Raw genomic sequence first — 21,035 nt, 5'->3', positions numbered from 1 at the left:
TTTTTTTCTTTTTGAGGCCCTTACCCTTTTTTAAAGGAAGTCTAGAGGTTTTTAGTTCCTGAAAATGCAAATTGTAATGAAATAAAGTTCACTGGAAGAACAGATGTTGCTTATTTCATACATCTGAGAATAAAGAAGCAGATGTAATGAATAGGAGGTGGTAGAGCCACACCAATTTCATGATTGTGTTGGAGTGTTTTTGCCAGGTTTTGGGATTTTGATCACCGGCACATGCAGTGGAAATGATTATGCTGGAACGTTGCAACTTGCTGCTTTTAGGTTAGTGACCTTTTACTTGACACTAGTAAGTGAAAACACAGCCATTTCCTTTTTTGCATATATAAGAATTTAGAATACATGTGGTTAAATAGCTACTTCTCAACACACATGTACTGGCTTGTTGTTAAGGTGCTTGTTGCTGAGACGCTTGTCCTTCAGGGTAGGGAACGACATTAGCCTTAGCGTGCTTTTCAGTAATGCACTTAATTGTTAAGGAAGAAACACTCGATCCTTTTAAGGGACTGCATTGTTCATAAGCGGCAGTTTAATTACTTGTGGAATCAATCGGGGAAAATACTGTTTCAACAGATACTTCACTGAGAATATGATCGATAAGTTGCTAACACCCATCTCAGAAACTAGTGTGCTGATGGGTTGGCGATACCAGCACTAGGAAAAGCTTTTTAGAAACATCAACTGGCGTTTAGCAGTTGACAGTGTACAGGGGTGACCTGAGTTCAGGACCAGTCAGGTAGTTCAGACCTCTCAAATAGTGAAAGGACTAATTTCAACAGGAGGCACTGCAATACTTGAGTTTAGATGCCTGTTCTCACAGTGTGATCCCACCCGTGAGTGCTTCAACAGAGGAGTCTGCAGGGCTAGAAGCCAGTAAGGAGGAGCCTGCCTTTAGCCAGGGAAGGAGCATGAGTGTATTAGGGGAGGGAGAGTCCTTGGTTCTAATTTAGACTGGATGAGGCCCCTCTCACTGCAGAGGACTGGCATGAGTGTCCCCCTGTTGTTTAAAAACTTAAAAACAGGTGTAGGGCTGTTTGCCCTACACTGGTATTGCAGGTTGGCATTTCATTTCAGGAACCTGATCTAGCTGAAAGCACCCTACAAAAAAGTGTTTTCCAGCTGCATCAGCTAACTGCCTGGTTGCCTGAGTTGCAGTGCAGGAAAACACAGCTCAGCTTAGCTGCGGCCTGGCCTTAAATTATGTATACTTCCATTGTGCTTTTTTAATTTAGGACCTACACACAGCTGAGGCATCTATGTAGCTTTTGCATCAAATCCCTATCCATAGTAAAACTCTTAACAGACTTCAGGGAGTCTTGCCCTTCTATTGTTACGGAGTGAAAAGGCTTTGCGTTGTGTCTAATCTTTTTCAGTTGTTACGGTTGACAGGTCTTGAGGATTGTTGGCTGGACATTTATTTACTTAAACTGGAAAATCAAGAAAGCTTACTCATGTTCCTGTAGGCAAGTTAAACCAAAGGATTTGTCTGCTTAGAGTCTGTATGTGAATGGGCATTGGCTGTGTGGGCTTGCTGTTGGTGCTTGTTGCACCCGTTTTCGTAAAGAATATGGCTATACAGTTCTAACACTTGTATAAAAAGTAAAGAATAGAGAACAAAGTGGACTTGGAAGGGTGAAAAAGGGGGTGGTTTTTTGTATTTTCAGAACAGCTTGAACTATTGCAAATTACTTCCTTAAACTGATTATTTAGAATTTACAGACTTGCAAAAAAGTACTCAAAGGCTGTATTTATATATCGGTGTTTTGCATTTATCATATGGAATTCATGGGCATATGCTGTAAGATAATGGTGGACAACTCAAAGTGGTTTGATCATCAGGAGTTAAATAACTGGATTTTTGGATGTCCTTAAAATGAGATGCAGTACTTGTTTAGCTTTGGCTTTTTGACTTTCAGGCTTTTTTTGTTTGAAAGATACCATGTTGTAAAGTTTTGGGGTTTTTTCACCTAAGCCCCAGTGACTTGCAGGGTTTTTAATGAAGCTTTTTCTATGGTATTTCCTTAGAGCTGCTGAAGTATATAGTTAAATGACAGTGCTGTGAATGTTTTGAACTTTAAGGGCTCTGTGTTCGTCCTGTTTACTCTCCTGGAGACCAAGCACAGATTAAACTAAGCAGGGGAGAATTCCTACTGAGCTCATTTTTACTCCCTGGACACAGCAGCGTGTGCTCTTCCCTCTCCTGCATTTCTTTTTGTAGCAGTAGGATCTAACTGCACGGGGCTTCAGGGGGGCAGGCACCGTGCCAGGCTCCGTGCTGGTGTGGGAGCCCTGTGCGAAAGAGCGTAGGCAGAGTAAGTCCTGCCGCTCGCGTGCTGCTTGCCGTCCCGTTTTCAGATGGGACTTTGCAGTACATGAAGCTTGAGGCTTCGGGTCTTGCACAAAAGGGAGTGGCAAAAAGAGAAGTGAGGAAGAAAATAGCTGCTCTTTTTAACAGATAGACCCATGGCCTTGCTTTTGCAATGGGGATTTTTTTTTTTTAACACCCTAATCTGCCTAGTTTGGAAGACAGAACTGAGCTTGGCTCTCTCACAAGTAGGCCAGCCTGGGTACTGGGACCCTGGTCACTGGAGTGTGGAAAAGAAACTGCTCATGTCCTGTCTGTGAGTGTGATGTCTTGGCTACAGGGGCTCTGGTATGTATCAAGGACAAAGATATATCAAGGACAAAATTCGGAATTTTGTCCCCAGCCGTATTTGCATTTTGAAAAATGATTTATTCAGGGAATGCTGTGATGCTGAGATGATTCTAGTGCAAGCAGTTAACTACCTGGAAGAGTAACTTGAGAAACTTCGGGTCCCAGTTCCAGTGTTTTCAGTTATGAACCACCCCAGCAGTGGGGTCGGGAGTGGGGATGCAGAAACACTGACAGGTACTGCAGGGGCAGGACTGCAGAAACGAAGCGGTGAGGGGAGCTTCCTGGCTTCCTTTACAGCAGTCTGTATCTGTGCCCTGCAGCCGGGCGTGGTGCAGAGGCATCTAAACCCACTTCCGAATAGATACGGATTGCTACAGTTCAGCTGTGTGCTTGTGCAGCTCTGCTCCTTCCAGCCTCCGCTCAAGCTGAGCAACTGCGGTCGGTAGAGGACAAGCCCAGCTGAACACAGCAGCTGTCCCCGCTGCTTTCTGCCTGCTCCAGATGTGCACGTTCCAGGAGACTCATCCCTTGGCAGCTGTTGAACCAAAGGCATAACTATGGGCACAGCGTGATTTTATTTGGAGTCTTATGCCATCTTTCCCAGCATTGTGTTTCTCAGCATTGTGCAGGTTGGAGCTGAATGTGGGGGTTTTTTTGTGCACCAGCAGTTAAGCTTTAGATCATGTTGCAAAATACATGATTGCCATACATGGGAAGAAGGAAATAAGGATTTATTGTTTGAAATAGCAGTCAAACCCCCTGTGCTCAGAAAAAAGGAAAAAAAAAGACGAGAAAAGATTGCCATGATACATAATCATGTGTAAACACAGGTGAAACTATGTTTTGGCACAGATGACGCGTGTTAAAAACAAATTCTAAGCAAAGAGAAGTACCAGTGGCCCCAATGCACTGTGAGACTCAGAAAGGCACTGCCTGCCCCAGGATGCAAGTGCCGGAGCTCGCATGGGTCCAAAAATTATTGGAAAAACATTTAAATGAAAAATCTCTCCAGGCTACTCTGCATCTTGCTGGAGGAGTGTCCAAGGAAAGAGTGCAGTAGTAATGAGTGGTGCGTGCTCTGCCTCGGCTAGGGCTCGGGCCAGGCTCCTGGGCTGGGCACCTTCCAGGCCTTCCTAAAAGTGTGGCAGGCAGCTGCCTGCACCTCAGTGCGCTGCCTGGGCAGCGTGCTACCTTACCCACCACATCCTCCTCACACTGCTCCACTTTGAAAAAATACATGGGTAATTTAAAACCAGTTACTGGTTCTGAGCAATGAGAAAGCTGCTTATCAGCTCTCCTAGCTGCTGCCTGCAAGGAAGATGGTATTTCTGTACCTGTGGATGCAAACAATGTCTCTGCCAATCTTTGTGCTGCCAGTAACTTATGTGTAGGGAAGGGATGAGTTGACGTAAGTGCTCTCATGGTCTTCTGCATGTGTGTCACTCACTGGCAGGTGCTATAGACCAGTATTTTGGTAGGAGCCAGGTGGCCAGAATTGTCAGTATAAGGAGTAACAGCCTTAAAGTAGTAACAGTGATGCAGTACTCATCACATGCAGGTCTGTCCCACTCTGGATGCCACCGGGAATCACCTATGAACAAAACAGGTTACTTGTTTTCAAGTATAACTGCATCAAGGGCAACAAATGGAAGCAGTAGGTTCTGGTGGTACTTACTGATGACTTTGTCACGCTCTGCATTTTCTGGGGAGAGAAAAGAAGGGAACGTCAACAGGCTTACACATGATAAACAATTCGAGTCTAGAAAAGGAATGAAGTGTGAGCCTCGCGGTGGGCTCACAAATGCAGCTATGGGAGCTGCGTTTCTTTCCAGGAAGAAGCAAAGACCCGCTGACTTTGGGAGAGCCCTGCAGCGACTCTCAGGGCTTTGCTGAGGAGCACTTGATCACACCATGGTGACATCTCCTCCCGCCAATGGCTGGCATAGAGAGGACTCACTGCCCCGGGTGTGCTTCACAAGATCGCTTTGGTTTTTGCCCAGTGCCTTGTGTTTAAGATCCTCAGCCTGTAACTGATGTTAAACTGTCCCGTGAGTCAGTCTCCTTCCTGCAGTGCTGGTGTTTTAACACCACCTTCCTGCTCCGTTAGTCCACTGGGGTTGAGTGCTGAGGAAGCGTGACCGTACCCTCAGCTCCCCCCTGGGCAGATGTCCACAGCACGGTGCCTTGTCCTTCTTACGGGAATTGCAGAAGGTCTCCTCGCCACCTGACTCCACCCGACTATCGCAAAGCCAAGGGCAGGCGGATCGGGTGGGCTGCCAGGGGCTCAGGCTGAGCACCAGCTCCCTGTGAAGGGCTCTGACACCTGCACATGTGCATGTTGGCCTGGCTCCCACCCCGTGCTTCGGGGAAAGCAGACGGCCCAGCTGATGTTCGGTGCTCGGCAGTGCTCCCCCGGGCAGCGGCACGGTGGGGACAAGGCTTGCTCGGACCTGCACCGGCTCAAGCTGCAGCTCATGCACCAGTTAATAACCTGGAGCTCCCACGAGGTGATGTGTATCCCCTTCTGTGCTTCCCATTTCTGCAAGCAGTAACTTCTGGTGGGGGTAATAACACCTTAAACTGCAGCCACTACATCTCCTGTATCATACCCTCCAGCACCTGAAGAGCAGATCCCATCCCATCACTTCCCAGGGTAGAAAACAGACTCTTTCCACCCTCCTCCCCTCTCGTTGTGCATCACTGTTCACTTCGCTTCTGACTGCAGGTTTTGAGACTATATTTAGGAACAGGAAAGCGCTGTGCCTGCCTCCTGCCATTATCTTTTGTGAGCTCTTTTCCTTTCTACGTGTGCTTGGGGAGGAGGGCTGGTTGTCTTCTACTTACGACACAGCTGGTTGGCACACCGCTCGCCGTTGCAGTTGCTGCACGCTGCTCCCGTCTTGTACGGCAGCTCTGGGTAATTCCCACTGCAAAGGAAAGTAACGCTGCTCTTAAACCGCCCGGGCTTTTGGCTCTTGGCTCAGTATTACCTGCCCACCTCTGATACTGCACCAAACGCAGCTCAATGCTCCTGCTTTGCTTGGAGCATGGCCAAAGTGAGATTTACAGCATGCCTCAAACTGCCCATAAACACACTGAGAAGGATTTCATATGCGTGCAATCTCAGCAGTGCTAAACTTTGTGGTAAAACCTCATTACTTTCAGCAAGGTGAGGCTTTCTTTGCTTGGTCTAAGGTAAAGAAAATCCTTTGGAGTATGTTCACTTTAGGAATTGAAATGGTGCATGCATCTTCCTTTGGCCCTTGGCAGAGTTGAAAACAGTTAAAGATTAGATAACTAAAGAACTTAAGTTGCTGCTTCTCAAAAGCAACAGCCAGATGTGACATTACCTCACTTTTTAATTTGCAACAGCCTGTTTGCAGCGTCCTCACCCAGCAGGGAAGGGCCCAGCTTGAAAGCCCTCTCTAGAGCCCCTCGCCTCCCCAGAGAGCACCCTGCCTGCTCTGCTGGGTGCTGTTGAGGGTTGAGGGCACCCTTCCCCTTCCCTATGGGGTCCCTGCCAATGCAGGGCAAGCAATCCAGCATGATTTTGGTCCTCTGCGCAATACAGATGTTGGATAAGGGGCAAAAGGAGGAAGGCTTGGCTCGTGTTTTGGGGAGATCCAGGTGTGAGGCTTGAGGAACAGAGGGCACCTCCCGGCAGCGCTGAGGGCCTGCTTGCCTGTGCACAGACAGGGTTTCTGCACCATCTAGCATGGTGGGGTGCATAGCAAGTGCTGAGAAGGGAAAGGAAAGGCTGCCCTGAGTGACCAGCGGCTTTTGGCTTGAGAACCAGCAGAGGCAATGGTCCCTCAGCCTGTCTGGGTGTGAGACTTCTGAGGAGAGTGGTTTTGTTGCTTTGGCACAGCAGCAGCTGTGTCATTTCAAGGTATCTGGTCAAGGGTACATATTCTTCAAGGATGAAGCATGGACAACAGGAATGCCAGACTTGCTGGAATTCATGGACTGGCATGGCCTTGGCCCAACACAGCATGCATTTAATGCTTTTAAAGCTGTATGTAGACTGTGGTGGCATTAATTAGTTGGAGAAGGGTAAAAACCTATCCATCCTAGATGCAACAAATATCCCGGTGACAATCCATATGAAGGACCTCCAGATAAACTTTTGCCTTGAGGAGCCCCAGCCTCACAAGCAGCCCTCAGCCCCAAACTGTCATGCTAAAGCTCAGACTGCAGCTGCAAGCATTGCACACTTTAATATTTATCCAAACCGTTGATACAGAGGCTTAATTCTGCAGGCACATGTGTAAATATTTTCAGACTTTGGGCTTGCACCTTGGCAACCCTCTGGGGCCGTCTTGGCACTCAGGAGTAAGGGATTAGTTTTCAAATGATCACTTTAGTATTTTCATTTCAGTATCTGAAATTTTACCCTTTCTACCAGTGCCACTGCTTTTTGGCTACAATACATAGCCCTCATCTAGCCAAAAAAAGCTGGCTGGACAGAGGTGTACCCCCTTCTCTATTTTGGGGACAGTTTCCTTCCACAAAACACATGAATGGATGGGCTGATCTAATAAAGTTGCACATTGTGGGAGGGAAGGGGCAGGACCCCAAACCCAGTGAAATATTTGTAATGAAAAACCTTACGCTGGCCCGTAGTTGCAGATGAAGTGTGCTGCGTTGGTTATGGAGGAGTACGCCACACTGGGACAGAAATGGACAGCACAGCCAACCTTGTAGCTCGTAGCCCAAACAATCTGCAAAGACAGATGGGTACACCGGTGACAAAGGCTTTGCTTCAGCACCTGAAGCATTACGGAAAAGACCTGCCCTCCTCTGTTTCATGACAACAAATTGTCTGAGGAGCAGTCCTTGGGCAGGGTTCAGGGGGGAAAGCAGCAGTGATGGATCTCGAAATCATAGCTTATTCTTAAAAACATCTAACTGTTTTGCACAATTCACCAGGTGTTTATCAGAACGACTGAAGGAAAAACTGGCTGTAACAGGTACTTTTCCTCTCTTGCAAAGGGGAAGGTGAAGTTTGTCTGCTTTGCTTCATGGCAATCCATTAGCTTTGCTACAGCTCCTACGAGGGCTGATTACCCCTGTACTAAATCCAGAGGGGATGTGTAAGCAAATTGCCGGAAGGCGCTTGTGTTACAGGAGGAGCAGGGCATGTCCAGCCTCTAGTCCTGCCTTTTAGCATCACAGCCACAACTAAGATAATCTGAAGGCGAGGGCATCACATCATCTAATGATCCTCTGTCTACTGCAAGCTGTTCAGTTCAGCCCAGCATCCTGTATCCAGCTCAAAGATTACAGTGCAGCCAAATGCTTCAGTCCTGGAAAAACAAACCCTGTGACAGAAGTAGACGGGAGGCAAGGGCGCAGTGGTATCTGAGGGCTGTACAACAGCAGCAGTGACTGACTACACAAAAGATGTGGAGAGAACCCAGCAGTGCAGGAGATGAAGAAACACACTCGTGCTTCTGCCGGCTCGAAGGGGAAGCCTGGCCCTTTCTGTTTGTGGCTGTTTGGTGCCAGTGCTGGGAAGAGGACACACTGCTTGGGCTCCAGAGGCTGTTCCCAACGTCAGCCATAGACAGCTGCATCCCTGAGGATGGTGAAGGACTGAATCACAGGACACTCCCCATCCCGGGAGGCCACGTTCATGCTGGGGATGTGGTTGTAGTAGCTGCAGTAATTGTACCCGGAGGAAACTCGTCTTCTCCATAGCTGGGAAGGAGGGAGAGCAACGAGGGGTTCCCCAAAGGTGAAGATCCAAGGGATGCCTCCCAAAGCTGGGCAGACATGCAGCTTCTAGCTACAGTCACTATCACCACTGCCTCCAAGTGAGAATAACCTTATTTTCTCATTCTCCCCCATGCAACCATCTGGGCTGCTCCTTTATGAACAATGTGGTAAACAGCACTGCGCTTTAGTGCCAGGTTGGGTGCATTTCATCACAGTTTCCAGATGCTGACTCTTGCCGTGTCCTTGTGAGCAAGGTCAAAAAGCAACGTGATGTCACCTCTCACAGCTCCTCCATCCAAGTATCTTCTCTGAAAGCACGAACCTGCACATGTCGTTCAGAAACCCTACCAGCTTCAGCTCATCCCTTCAAGTCCTAAATGAATATATGTATCTCTGCAGAAAATATTAAATAGCTTCAGGTCAAAATCTAATCCCTAGAGCCACTGTTGCAAGCCATCCCGCTCTCCCATAGCCATGGTTAGTTCTCTGGGAATTGTGGTTGGGAAAAATATGCACGTGATGCTTGCAGAGCTGCAGACATCTCTTTACGTGCCAGTATTTCCCCAGCCCCTTGGCATGGCTTGTGGTGCCGTGCGGAGGCTGCCTGCCAGAGCTGGGACCTCATCCCACCACGCACTGCAGCCCACAGCCATTGCTGTTGCCTGGGTTTTGGCCACTGCTTGGCTAAACCTGACTGCTTGATGGCTGTCCTGTTTTCCTCCTGGAAACAAAATACAACTGGCATATTTAAAAAAAAAAAATGCAGTCACTCTTTTCCTTCCTAAAATGGGAACATGAGAACATCTCGTGCACACAGACGGAAAATAAGACTACAACACGTGGAAAACAGTTCATTGAATCTTCAACAGAAACACAGATTTTCTGTGTCAAAATAGCGATGCTGGTTCATGGTTTAGATGGAGAAATGCAATGCCTACCTGCGTATAGTGGCCACATACTCCTCTGCAGTTATTGGTGGCATAACTGTAGGCGCTGACCTCGTTGTACCAAAAGGTGATGGCTTCTTGCACAGTAAAAAGAGAAAGTGAGCCAGTCCAGAGGTTCTCTCCAACGGGGGTAAACTTGGGGTGAGCCTGCCCTGGATCTTTGAGGTGTGTATTATGTTTAAACATGCATTTCTTTGCCCAGGCTTTCGCGGTCTTTGCCAAATCTGGATCCCAACTCTGCAAAATAGAGACAACTAAAAATCACTTTGGTATCTTAACAATGCAGTAATTCAGAGCAACTTTCTGGAAAAGCTGGGTCTCAGTAATGTATATGCTTCATGTTCATTTGTTTTTTGCTTCTGCTGAGACTTAGAGAGCTACATGGTAAGTTGGCTTGTAGGTTCATTTCTGATTTGAACTTAGTCACTCATTAAACTTGAGGAAGTTTTTGGGGTGGTGGGTGATCTTGGCTGACAGGTTTGTTGGACACCAAGAGCTGTACGTCAGTCAAACACTGTTTGGGGCACAATGTGCATTTCCAGGCTGTGATGGCCATGAGAGAATTTTGCTTTAGACAGTGAATTTACAGGAAATCTGGGAATTGGGGGGGATGCTTATCGCACCAATCAGACTGGAGTGCAGCCTCATGCATTAAGGCCACTGCTTGCAGGTCAGTTCACAAGCATGCTGCGATTTTTGGAACAGTTTAAACTCAACCCCTTCATTTGGATCTTTGTGTTTGGTGGCTTCAAATGCTAGTGCTGAATTCATATTTGTGGAATCACTCATTTACCTGCTATTCAATCCTACCGGAAGTAGTTATTTAAGCAATTGAGTTATATAAATGTCTTCTGTTTGCACTGGAGGTGGTGTCTGGTTTTGCTGGGTTTTCTTGTGCACACAACTTGATTGAGCAAATACAGCATTGTACCTCCTGGAAAATGCAGTATCATGAGTGCATGCCTGTAGTTCTAATTACACTTTGTGCTTCAGCATTTTACACTATTTTGGATTGGACTTTTTGAAAAAATAAACTTTTTTTTATTTGTCCTTTTCTATATGGATTAAAATAACTCAGTTGCTTCTGCAAACAATAGAATCACTAGAGAAATTGTTTTGAATGGCTCAGTAACAGTGACTAAGGAAAAGGACTTGCAAGTTAGATTTTATGGCAAGTTATGGCTATCATATAACTGTTTTGTACCATAGATAAGTCTGAAACAATTTGTGTATCATTTATGCTACCAATAAGTAAATAAAAATTGCAAGAGCATACCAAAATATATCTACAGAGATTTGAAAAGACTTTGCAACCTATGTCTTCCATTTCTTCTTATGGCTAACATTTATGGGGGGTGTATTTTCCCACAAAACTAACACATAAGTAATTTGCCTAGGAACTCACTGTATCGAATATTAAAGGTAAACTTGGGGCAGGGGATCTTATTTCAAGTAAGCAGTTGATATTTCCTTAGATGATAACTTTTAAGGACAATGAACAAAATCTGGCATTGTACAGAAGTTATCTTCCAGTCTGTCCTGGTTTCGGCTGGGATAGAGTTAATTTTCTTCCTAACAGCAGGCATAGTGCTGTGTTTTGGATTTAGTAGGAGAAGAATGTTGATAACAGGCTGATGTTTGTAGTTGTTGCTGAGTACTGCTTATGCTAGTCAAGGACTTTTTCAGCTTCCCATGCTCTGCCAGGCGCACAAGAAACTGGGAGGGGGCACAGCCAGAATAGTTGATCCAAACTGACCAAAGGGCTATTCCATACCATATGACGTCATGCTCAGTATATAAACTGGGGGGGGTTGGCCGGGGAGCAGCGATCGCTGCTCGGGAACTGTCTGGGTATCGGTCGGCGGGTGGTGAGCAATTGCATTGTGCATCACTTGCTTCGTGTATCATTATTATTATTATCATTATTATACTGTTATTATTAGCATTACTATTTTACTTTATTTCAATTATTAAACTGTTCTTATCTCAGCCCAGGAGTGTTTCTCACTCTTACTCCTCCAATTCTCTCCCCCATCCCATCGGGGTAGGGGGAGTGAGCGAGCGGCTGCGTGGTGCTTAGTTGCTGGCTGGGGCTAAACCACGACAGTCCTTTTTGGCGCCCAACGTGGGGCATGAGATAACAACAGATTAATCAGAGTGTATTAAGGAGTCTGTTAACAGTTGCCGGTCACGATATTAGTTCTTCTGATCTGCACCATGTTTTTTTTTTTGCAGCACGCGTTAAAGCTTGCTGTCAGTTTGTGTAGTGTGCTATGCTCTGCAGTGATTCATGATCTTTTGCTTGGGAGGCTCCTTATCAAAACCCTGACCTTGAGCATTCTTTGGTATTTGGGTTTCATACAGAAGTCACTACTGTACTTCGGGTACTACCTCATAGAGAGAGTTAGCAATTATACTTCTTACTCTGAGAGGCTTGTTGTGGAGGAAATACAGAATGGCACCTTTGCTGCTTTCTTCTATGATGTTTCCTCCTTCATTACAACAACTTTCCTGTATCTTGAACACCCCTGGGCAGTTAAGATACTTCTATTGATAATTCTTGGGAATGTTGTTTCCATTTTGATAAAGGTCAGTAAGCAGTTTAAAAATACCATCCAGAGATCTACCCCAAGGCTGGATAGTTATGAGTGGCAGGGTGTGTGGGATCGTATGCGCAAGTACCTAGGGCAGTGGGGACCTCCAGTGTTTTGGAACTTCACCCCTGAACAAGTGCAGAATCCTGAAGAATTAGTAAAGTATTTGGAAGAAGTATGTTGTCACCCTGGTAGCTCCAGAGAGACACAAATCATTGCAACATGCTGGGGACTGGCCCATGCCTATCGAGCCGTGGTCAACGCTAATCAGTACCCTCAAAAGAAAGAGAAGGTCTCTGGATCTGATAACAAAACAACAAGCACTGTGGCTACTCAAACCCCCACTACAGGCCCTGCGGCTACTCCAACCCCCACTACAGGCCTTGCAGCTACTCAAACCCCTGCCCCAGGCACTGTGGCTACTCCAGCCACAGCCATGAGCACTGCGGCTACTCAAACCCCAGTGACAGACACTGTGGCTAAACCAGAGAACCAACCTGCGCCGGTATCAGTTGCCCCTATACAGAAGAAAAAATACACGAGGAAATCAGTTCGTTTAGTAAGGGATGAAGATGAACCAGGGCCATCACGAGAACCAGAGGAGGAAGAACCCATAAATGAGATGGTGACCACCCGATCCCTATCCCTGAGTGAGCTGCGAGATATGCGAAAAGATTTTGGTCGTCATCCAGGCGAGCACATCATCACCTGGCTGCTCCGATGCTGGGATAACGGGGCCAGTAGCCTGGATTTAGAGGGTAGGGAAGCCAAGCAGCTGGGATCCCTTTCCAGGGAAGGGGGCATTGACAAAGCAATTGGAAAAGGGGCAAAACCGCTCAGCCTCTGGAGGCGACTTCTGTCAAGCGTGAAGGAAAGGTATCCCTTCAAGGAGGATGTTTTATACCGCCCAAGCAAATGGACCACCGTAGAGAAAGGTATCCAGTACCTGAGGGAATTAGGCGTGCTGGAGGTGATTTACAGTGACCTGAATGATGAGCAGTTAACCAAAGACCCAGATGAAGTCAGGTGCACACAATCCATGTGGCGGAAGGTGGTACGGAGCGCACCAGCATCGTATTCCAACTCGTTGGCAATACTAGCCTGGAAAGACGACGAGGCACCAACGGTGGATGAAGTGGCTAGACAACTCCGGGACTACGAAGAAAAGCTCTCTTCCTCCCTACGGGCCTGTGTCTCGGCTGTGGAAAAACTGTCTGAAAAAATGTGCCAAGAGTTCCAACAACTCAGAGAGGATCTGTCCTACTCCCCACCTGCACGGACCAGTGTCTCAGCCATTAGGAGTCAACGTCCCTATGCTCAAGAGAGAGGATATAGAGGATACACACCACGGGGCACCCTGTGGTTTTACCTGCGTGATTATGGAGAGGACATGAGAAAGTGGGATGGAAAACCCACCTCAACCTTAGAGGCACGGGTGCGTGAATTGCAAGGAAAAACTATTAGAAAAGGCGGTTCTCCCAGGAAAATTGCAGCTCCAGTTTCCAGTGAGCAGTTCCCGAGACAGAGTAAGAGGGCTAATTTTACTTCCGACCTTGATCAGGGAACTTTTGATTCACATTTACAGGAAGTGAACAACGAATACTGTGACCAGTGTTAGAGGGGCCCTGCCTCCAGCCAGGTGGAGGAAAGGGACAACCGGGTTTACTGGACTGTGTGGATTCGATGGCCTGGAACGTCAGACCCACAGGAGTATAAGGCTCTAGTGGACACTGGTGCACAGTGCACGCTAATGCCATCAAACTATAGAGGGGCAGAACCCATTTGTATTTCTGGAGTGACAGGGGGATCCCAACAGCTCACTGTACTGGAAGCTGAAGTGAGCCTAACTGGGAATGAGTGGCAAAAGCACCCCATTGTGACTGGCCCAGATGCTCCGTGCATCCTTGGCATAGACTACCTCAGGAGAGGGTATTTCAAGGACCCAAAAGGGTACCGGTGGGCTTTTGGTATAGCTGCTTTGGAGACAGAGGAAATTAAACAGTTGTCCACCTTGCCCGGTCTCTCAGAGGACCCTTCAATTGTAGGGTTGCTGAAGGTTGAGGAACAACAGGTGCCGATTGCTACCACAACTGTGCACAGGCGGCAATATCGCACCAACCGAGACTCCCTGATTCCCATCCATAACCTGATTCGTCGACTGGAGAGCCAGGGAGTGATCAGCAAGACTCGCTCACCCTTTAACAGTCCCATATGGCCAGTGCGAAAGTCTAATGGGGAGTGGAGACTAACAGTGGACTATCGTGGCCTGAACGAAGTTACACCGCCGCTGAGTGCTGCCGTGCCAGACATGCTAGAACTTCAATATGAACTGGAGTCAAAGGCAGCTAAGTGGTATGCCACAATTGATATTGCTAATGCATTTTTCTCCATCCCTTTGGCAGCAGAGTGCAGACCCCAGTTTGCTTTTACCTGGAGGGGTGTTCAGTACACCTGGAACCGACTGCCCCAGGGGTGGAAGCACAGCCCCACCATTTGCCATGGACTGATCCAGACAGCACTGGAACAGGGTGAAGCTCCAGAACATCTGCAGTACATTGATGACATCATTGTGTGGGGCAATACAGCAGAAGAAGTTTTTGAGAAGGGAAAGAAAATAGTCCAAATCCTTCTGAAGGCTGGTTTTGCCATAAAACAGAGTAAGGTCAAGGGGCCTGCACAGGAGATCCAGTTTTTAGGAATAAAATGGCAAGATGGACGTCGTCAGATCCCAATGGATGTGATCAACAAAATAACAGCTATGTCCCCACCAACTAGCAAAAAGGAAACACAAGCTTTCTTAGGCGTTGTGGGTTTTTGGAGAATGCATATTCCAAATTACAGCCAGATCGTAAGCCCTCTCTATCAAGTGACCCGGAAGAAGAACGAATTCAAATGGGGCCCTGAGCAACAACAAGCCTTTGAACAAATTAAACGTGAGATAGTTCATGCAGTAGCCCTTGGGCCAGTCCGGGCAGGGCAGGATATTAAAAATGTGCTCTACACCGCAGCCGGGGAGAATGGCCCTACCTGGAGCCTCTGGCAGAAAGCACCAGGGGAGACTCGAGGTCGACCCCTAGGGTTTTGGAGTCGGGGATACAGAGGATCCGAAGCCCGCTACACTCCAACTGAGAAAGAGATACTGGCAGCATATGAAGGGGTTCGAGCTGCTTCAGAAGTGGTTGGTACTGAAGCACAGCTCCTGCTGGCACCCCGACTGCCGGTGTTGGGCTGGATGTTCAAAGGGAGGGTCCCCTCTACACATCATGCAACTGATGCTACATGGAGTAAGTGGGTTGCATTGATCACACAACGGGCTCGAATAGGAAACCCCAGTCGCCCAGGAATCCTGGAAGTGATCATGGACTGGCCAGAAGGAAAAAACATTAGAATATCACCAGAGGAGGAGGTGACACGTGCTGAAGAGGCCCCACTGTATAATAAATTGCCAGAAAATGAAAAGCAATATGCCCTGTTCACTGATGGGTCCTGTCGTCTCGTGGGAAAGCATCGGAGGTGGAAAGCTGCTGTATGGAGTCCTATACGACAAGTCGCAGAAACTGCTGAAGGAGAAGGGGAGTCGAGTCAGTTTGCAGAGGTGAAAGCCATCCAGCTGGCTTTAGATATTGCTGAAAGAGAAAAGTGGCCAGTCCTTTATCTCTATACTGACTCATGGATGGTGGCAAATGCCCTGTGGGGGTGGCTGCAGCAATGGAAGCAGAGCAACTGGCAGCGCAGAGGCAAACCAATCTGGGCTGCCGCATTGTGGCAAGATATTGCTGCCCGGGTAGAGAACCTGGTTGTAAAAGTTCGTCATGTAGATGCTCATGTACCTAAGAGTCGGGCCACTGAAGAACATCAAAACAACCAGCAAGTAGATCAGGCTGCTAAGATTGAAGTGGCTCAGGTGGATTTGGACTGGCAACATAAGGGTGAATTATTTATAGCTCGGTGGGCCCATGATGCCTCAGGCCATCAAGGAAGGGATGCAACGTATAAATGGGCTCGTGATCGAGGGGTGGACTTAACTATGGACAGTATTGCACAGGTTATTCATGAGTGTGAAACATGCGCTGCAATCAAGCAAGCCAAGCAGTTCAAGCCCCTTGGGTATAGTGAACGATGGCTAAAATATAAATATGGGGAGGCCTGGCAGATTGATTACATCACGCTCCCACAGACCCGCCAGGGCAAGCGCTATGTGCTCACCATGGTGGAAGCAACCACTGGATGGCTGGAAACATATCCCGTGCCCCATGCCACCGCCCGGAACACCATCCTGGGCCTTGAAAAGCAAGTCCTGTGGCGACATGGCACCCCAGAAAGAATTGAGTCAGACAACGGGACTCATTTCCGAAACAACCTCATAGACACCTGGGCCAAAGAGCACGGCATTGAGTGGGTATATCACATCCCTTACCATGCACCAGCCTCCGGGAAAATTGAGCGATACAATGGATTGTTAAAGACTACCCTGAGAGCAATGGGTGGTGGGACGTTTAAACATTGGGATACGCATTTAGCAAAAGCCACCTGGTTAGTCAACACCAGGGGATCTGCCAATCGAGCTGGCCCTGCCCAATCAAAACTTTTACGTACTGTAGAAGGAGATAAAGTTCCTGTAGTGCACATGAAAAATATGCTGGGGAAGACAGTCTGGGTTACTTCCCCCTCTGGCAAAGGCAAACCCATTCGTGGGATTGCTTTTGCTCAAGGACCTGGGTGCACTTGGTGGGTGATGCGAAAGGATGGGGAAGCCCAATGTGTACCTCAAGGGAATTTGATTTTGGGTGAAAATAGCCAATGAACTGAATTGTATAATATTAATTGTTTTATAATACTGTATGTTATCTCTTAACTGTATGTTATCTCTTAACTGCATGTTAATATAATAATATAGTAGGTTAATATTAAGTATATAATACTATATATTATGATTGCTATATGCCGCATCAATGGTATTGCAGTAAGAATTGCCCAGCCTAAGGAAAATGAACTTTGATGAAACCATGTTGGAATGAGAACTGACTTCAGCATGCAACAGTCCAACACTGCACACCACCTGTCCTGCTCTGAAAGACTGTGATGACAGATGGAACCCAAAGTCATGGGCTAAATGAACTCAATGGACATTTTAGAGGGATGGGCCATAGACGAAGGGAATGATATCTGTGTGTATATCAAGATAGGGAAAGCGGTGGTGATTAATTGGAACACATTGGAAAGGGGAGGGCCTGTGCATGACGTAGATGGTATAGAATAAGGGGTGGATACTGTCCTGGTTTCGGCTGGGATAGAGTTAATTTTCTTCCTAACAGCAGGCATAGTGCTGTGTTTTGGATTTAGTAGGAGAAGAATGTTGATAACAGGCTGATGTTTGTAGTTGTTGCTGAGTACTGCTTATGCTAGTCAAGGACTTTTTCAGCTTCCCATGCTCTGCCAGGCGCACAAGAAACTGGGAGGGGGCACAGCCAGAATAGTTGATCCAAACTGACCAAAGGGCTATTCCATACCATATGACGTCATGCTCAGTATATAAACTGGGGGGGGTTGGCCGGGGAGCAGCGATCGCTGCTCGGGAACTGTCTGGGTATCGGTCGGCGGGTGGTGAGCAATTGCATTGTGCATCACTTGCTTCGTGTATCATTATTATTATTATCATTATTATACTGTTATTATTAGCATTACTATTTTACTTTATTTCAATTATTAAACTGTTCTTATCTCAGCCCAGGAGTGTTTCTCACTCTTACTCCTCCAATTCTCTCCCCCATCCCATCGGGGTAGGGGGAGTGAGCGAGCGGCTGCGTGGTGCTTAGTTGCTGGCTGGGGCTAAACCACGACACAGTCCTAGCATTACTGCAAGTTAAGACAGAGGCTGGAGTTTACATCTTGGTAATGCTCTGAGGTCACAAGGAGAAGACCGTGATGAAAGATGTATGACAGTGGTGGATGCACTTTAGTGCTTCACAGTCTTGTTTTTCACATTCTGTGCTTTTTAAGAGTCCGCATATCTCTTTTCTCCTTCATCCTATAATAGTAGTAATAATAAGTTTAAAGTTCCATAGAGGTATACATAATAATGAGTTTAAAGGTAAATTAATAAGTTTAAATGTACTTTCTTTTTTTTTGTGTGAATGCTTAAGCTGGCTGACAGTTGAAAAAGCAATGTGCAGAAACTGATAGTTCAGAATGATCTTTAGTTTAACTATAGTTATAGTCCTTATTTTCTTATGAAACTGCATTTATGGAAAAAGATTGGACTAAACTGCATGGGGAAAAATGCACAGGACAGGGAGGTTTGCATATAGGTATCATTGCTGTTTGAGAAAATAGTAATGGCAAGTTTTTTTTTCCATTAACTATTCCTCAGTTTTGGTTTTATAACTCAGATGAGTTGCTTGCTGATTTAGGGAGGGAAAACTGAACGTATGATAAGTGAAAAGTGATGTGAGGCAGCAGTAAGTCAAAAGAGACTGTTGTGAAGCCCCAGTGAAGCTGGTGAGACTCTTTCTGCTGGTTTTGAAGAGCTTTGGAACAGACCTAAACAATGCTTTGGGTGAATGGGAAAAGGTATTTTTTGTCAGGTAAATAATTTGTCAGGTAAAAAAAAGTTCGATCAGCATTCTCATTTTCTAATAAATATATTACAAATATAGATGGTTGGGCTTTGTTACTTGCAGGTAAAGGAGTTTCTGTCTTGTATTTTCTTTTAAAAAACCCTGTTTTTCCAAAAGGTGGAAATGCCCTGAGTTCATAGTCTTTGTTTTTACATATCAAGGTGGACAGTTATCTACAGCTCTGAGCAACCTGATGGAGTTAAAGCTGTCCCTACTCACTGCAGGGGGGTTGGGCTGGATGGCCTCTAAATGTCCCTTCCAACCCTAAGCATTCTATGATTCTGTGATTCTACAGCAAACAGAAGTTCCCTGTGAAATAAAGAAGTAATCTTCTTTTCCTCATTTTGAAGTGCTAAAGGCCATTCAAAAATGAAGAAATATGCTGTTTTAAATTCCAATGCTTTTACTTTCATAATAGATTTTATCATGTACTGATTTCTCCACATTAAATTCTTCCTGGGAGAGGTCATACTTAAGACTAGGGGTTTTGCAGTGTTTTAAAAGAAACTTAGCATTATTTAGTTCTTGGCTTATTTGTAATAATCTTTATTTGTTTGTTTGTTTCTTAAGCTGGTTTTTTTCAGATTTCAGTTCTTCAATTTTTCAAAAAGAAAAATTAGGGACAATTTAAAAATACTAATACTGCTCTTCTAATACATCATAGCAAGATTTTGTTAGTGTAGGGCCAGTAAAGCAATCTAGAAAACAGAGTGTAGAGCAATACGTACTGGAAGTTCAGGATGGCCAGCTGAAGAAAGCTGAAGTAAATGACACATCTAGAAGAGAAACTAAATTGTTTCCTGTCAGGCTTGCAACTCGAGCTTGCTCACTGCTCACTTACCCGCCCCTAACAGGCACTTCTATTTAGTGTTTGAGAACCAGAAATGGAAAATGAAGGGGGTCATCTTGAACTTCGGTTGGGGTGTTGCTAATTAGAGATGTGGTTATGTCCTCTTCTGTTGGTGCCCGTGCGAGGTAATAAAAGGAGCAAAAGGAAACAGAGATCTGTGGAGATTATCCCAAGAAGAAACATGGTATCTCACATATTACCCAGTCAAAGCACAAAAGGTGATGGATATTGCAAGAGCCAGCTCCCGAGCTACTGGAATCAAACATCTCACAAATCACAGTCGGGCTTCCCAGCCATAAGCCCAGCTTTGCGCAAGCATTTACAGCTTCCTCCTTGCTGGGTTTATCATGTGCCACCCAGCAGGGAGATAAGCGTCACAAGCCGTCTGAAATGAGAGGTGGCCATTTCTGGGTATATTTGGAATCACAACAGGCTGTCTTTTGCATGGTGGCTGCAGACACTGGCCCCCAGCACGGCCTGGGAGAAGGCAGGGGGGCACAGCAGCATGGGACCTGATGCCTCCAGCGCTCGCTCCTGCTGCACTTGTCGCTTGTTGGCTTCCCCTGCAGCCCCAGTGCCTAGGCACAGCTGCTCTGCTGGATCGGTCCGTGAGAGCCTTGCAAAGAAAGCTTAGAGAAAGCTCTCCAGCATCGTTTGGCAACTGTCTCTGCCCTGGCCGACTCAAGGATGAAAGGCTGTGCTTAGGTCTGCACATAAATTACACCCTGGGCTGTTAAGCTGCGGTGCCTTGGAACGAGGAGGCTTTTCACAGCACAAAACGACAGCGTTAGGTTGAGGGTTGAAATCTTGGGTTTCAAATGAGGAAATTAAGCCAGGCAAAACTATACACATACCTGATCGTATAAAGCCATCTGATACTCAGAGCCTTTTTCTCTGCTTTAAAAAGAAGTAGCTCATATGACCCCAGGATTTTGGAGTTTTTTTCTTTTTCCTTTTTTTTTTTGCATTTGATCACAAAAACAATCTTTGAGAATTGTAAACACCATCACAATGTTACACACTTGCACGTAAGTTGTGAAGATCCCCTTACCATGTAGAGCATGTTGCTGGCTGGTGGATTCACTCCAGACCGGAATCTGTTATGAGTTTGCACACATTCCTCAATAAACTTTGGATCTCCAATATCAGGCAATGTTGATGGTTCATAGGAGTCAGAGGAATGACAGAAGTGCAGTAAAGCCAGCACACAAGCAGAAAATCTGCTTGTCATGATTCTCAGCCTCTGGTCTTCCAGCTTTACCAGCAGAGTGTTTCAGCTGTACGAGGTGGCTTTAGCTCCACCGGCAGCGTTTTGCTTGGAGGCTTGTGGGCTGGACTTATCTTAGCCATGGTAATTGAATATGGCGTTGGTCACAGGAAATGAGTCATATTTCAGGAGCGTTGCTATGAGAATAAGGAAATTAAGCTACAAGTTCACATCAGAGCTGTGTCAGCTTTGTCTCTCTCTTTTTTTTCTTCTTTCTTTAATTGTGGGGGGCAAGCTTCTTTTCTCTGGTCCTTTGGGCTTCTTTGTTTTTGTTTTTTTGTCCCCCACCATGCCATCTGTCGTGGTTTAGCCCCAGCCAGCAACTAAGCACCAGCCGAAACCAGGACACCATCCATAGCAATCACTATGGA

The 21,035-nt window shown here is 46.4% G+C and overlaps 1 protein-coding gene across 1 annotated transcript; it reads right to left on the bottom strand.

Moving 5' to 3' along the window:
• Window positions 1–4,110: 4,110 nt before the first annotated feature.
• Window positions 4,111–20,628, bottom strand: LOC104035222 (glioma pathogenesis-related protein 1). Its single transcript, XM_009488443.1, has 6 exons — window positions 20,449–20,628; window positions 9,328–9,573; window positions 7,283–7,392; window positions 5,516–5,598; window positions 4,347–4,373; window positions 4,111–4,262 (listed from the first exon to the last, which is right to left on the bottom strand). Exons 1-6 carry the CDS (start codon window positions 20,626–20,628, stop codon window positions 4,111–4,113), a joined length of 798 nt encoding a protein of 265 aa, XP_009486718.1.
• Window positions 20,629–21,035: the final 407 nt, after the last annotated feature.

Source organism: Pelecanus crispus, chromosome 1 (assembly GCF_030463565.1).
Source record: "Pelecanus crispus isolate bPelCri1 chromosome 1, bPelCri1.pri, whole genome shotgun sequence".
Lineage (NCBI taxonomy): Eukaryota > Metazoa > Chordata > Aves > Pelecaniformes > Pelecanidae > Pelecanus > Pelecanus crispus.
This window is presented reverse-complemented; position numbering and strand designations above follow the sequence as displayed.

What these genes read in the sequence shown, in the direction of transcription:
- LOC104035222 (XM_009488443.1), bottom strand. Translation starts at nt 20,628, where the DNA reads ATGACAAGCAGATTTTCTGCTTGTGTGCTGGCTTTACTGCACTTCTGT. An exon ending in TATGTGGCCACTATACGCAG is followed by an intron (nt 7,393 to 9,327) that starts GTAGGCATTGCA and finishes CTGTCTTTGCAG; the next exon opens with ATTGTTTGGGCTACGAGCTA. An exon ending in AGAGCGTGACAAAGTCATCA is followed by an intron (nt 4,263 to 4,346) that starts GTAAGTACCACC and finishes TTTTGTTCATAG; the next exon opens with GTGATTCCCGGTGGCATCCA.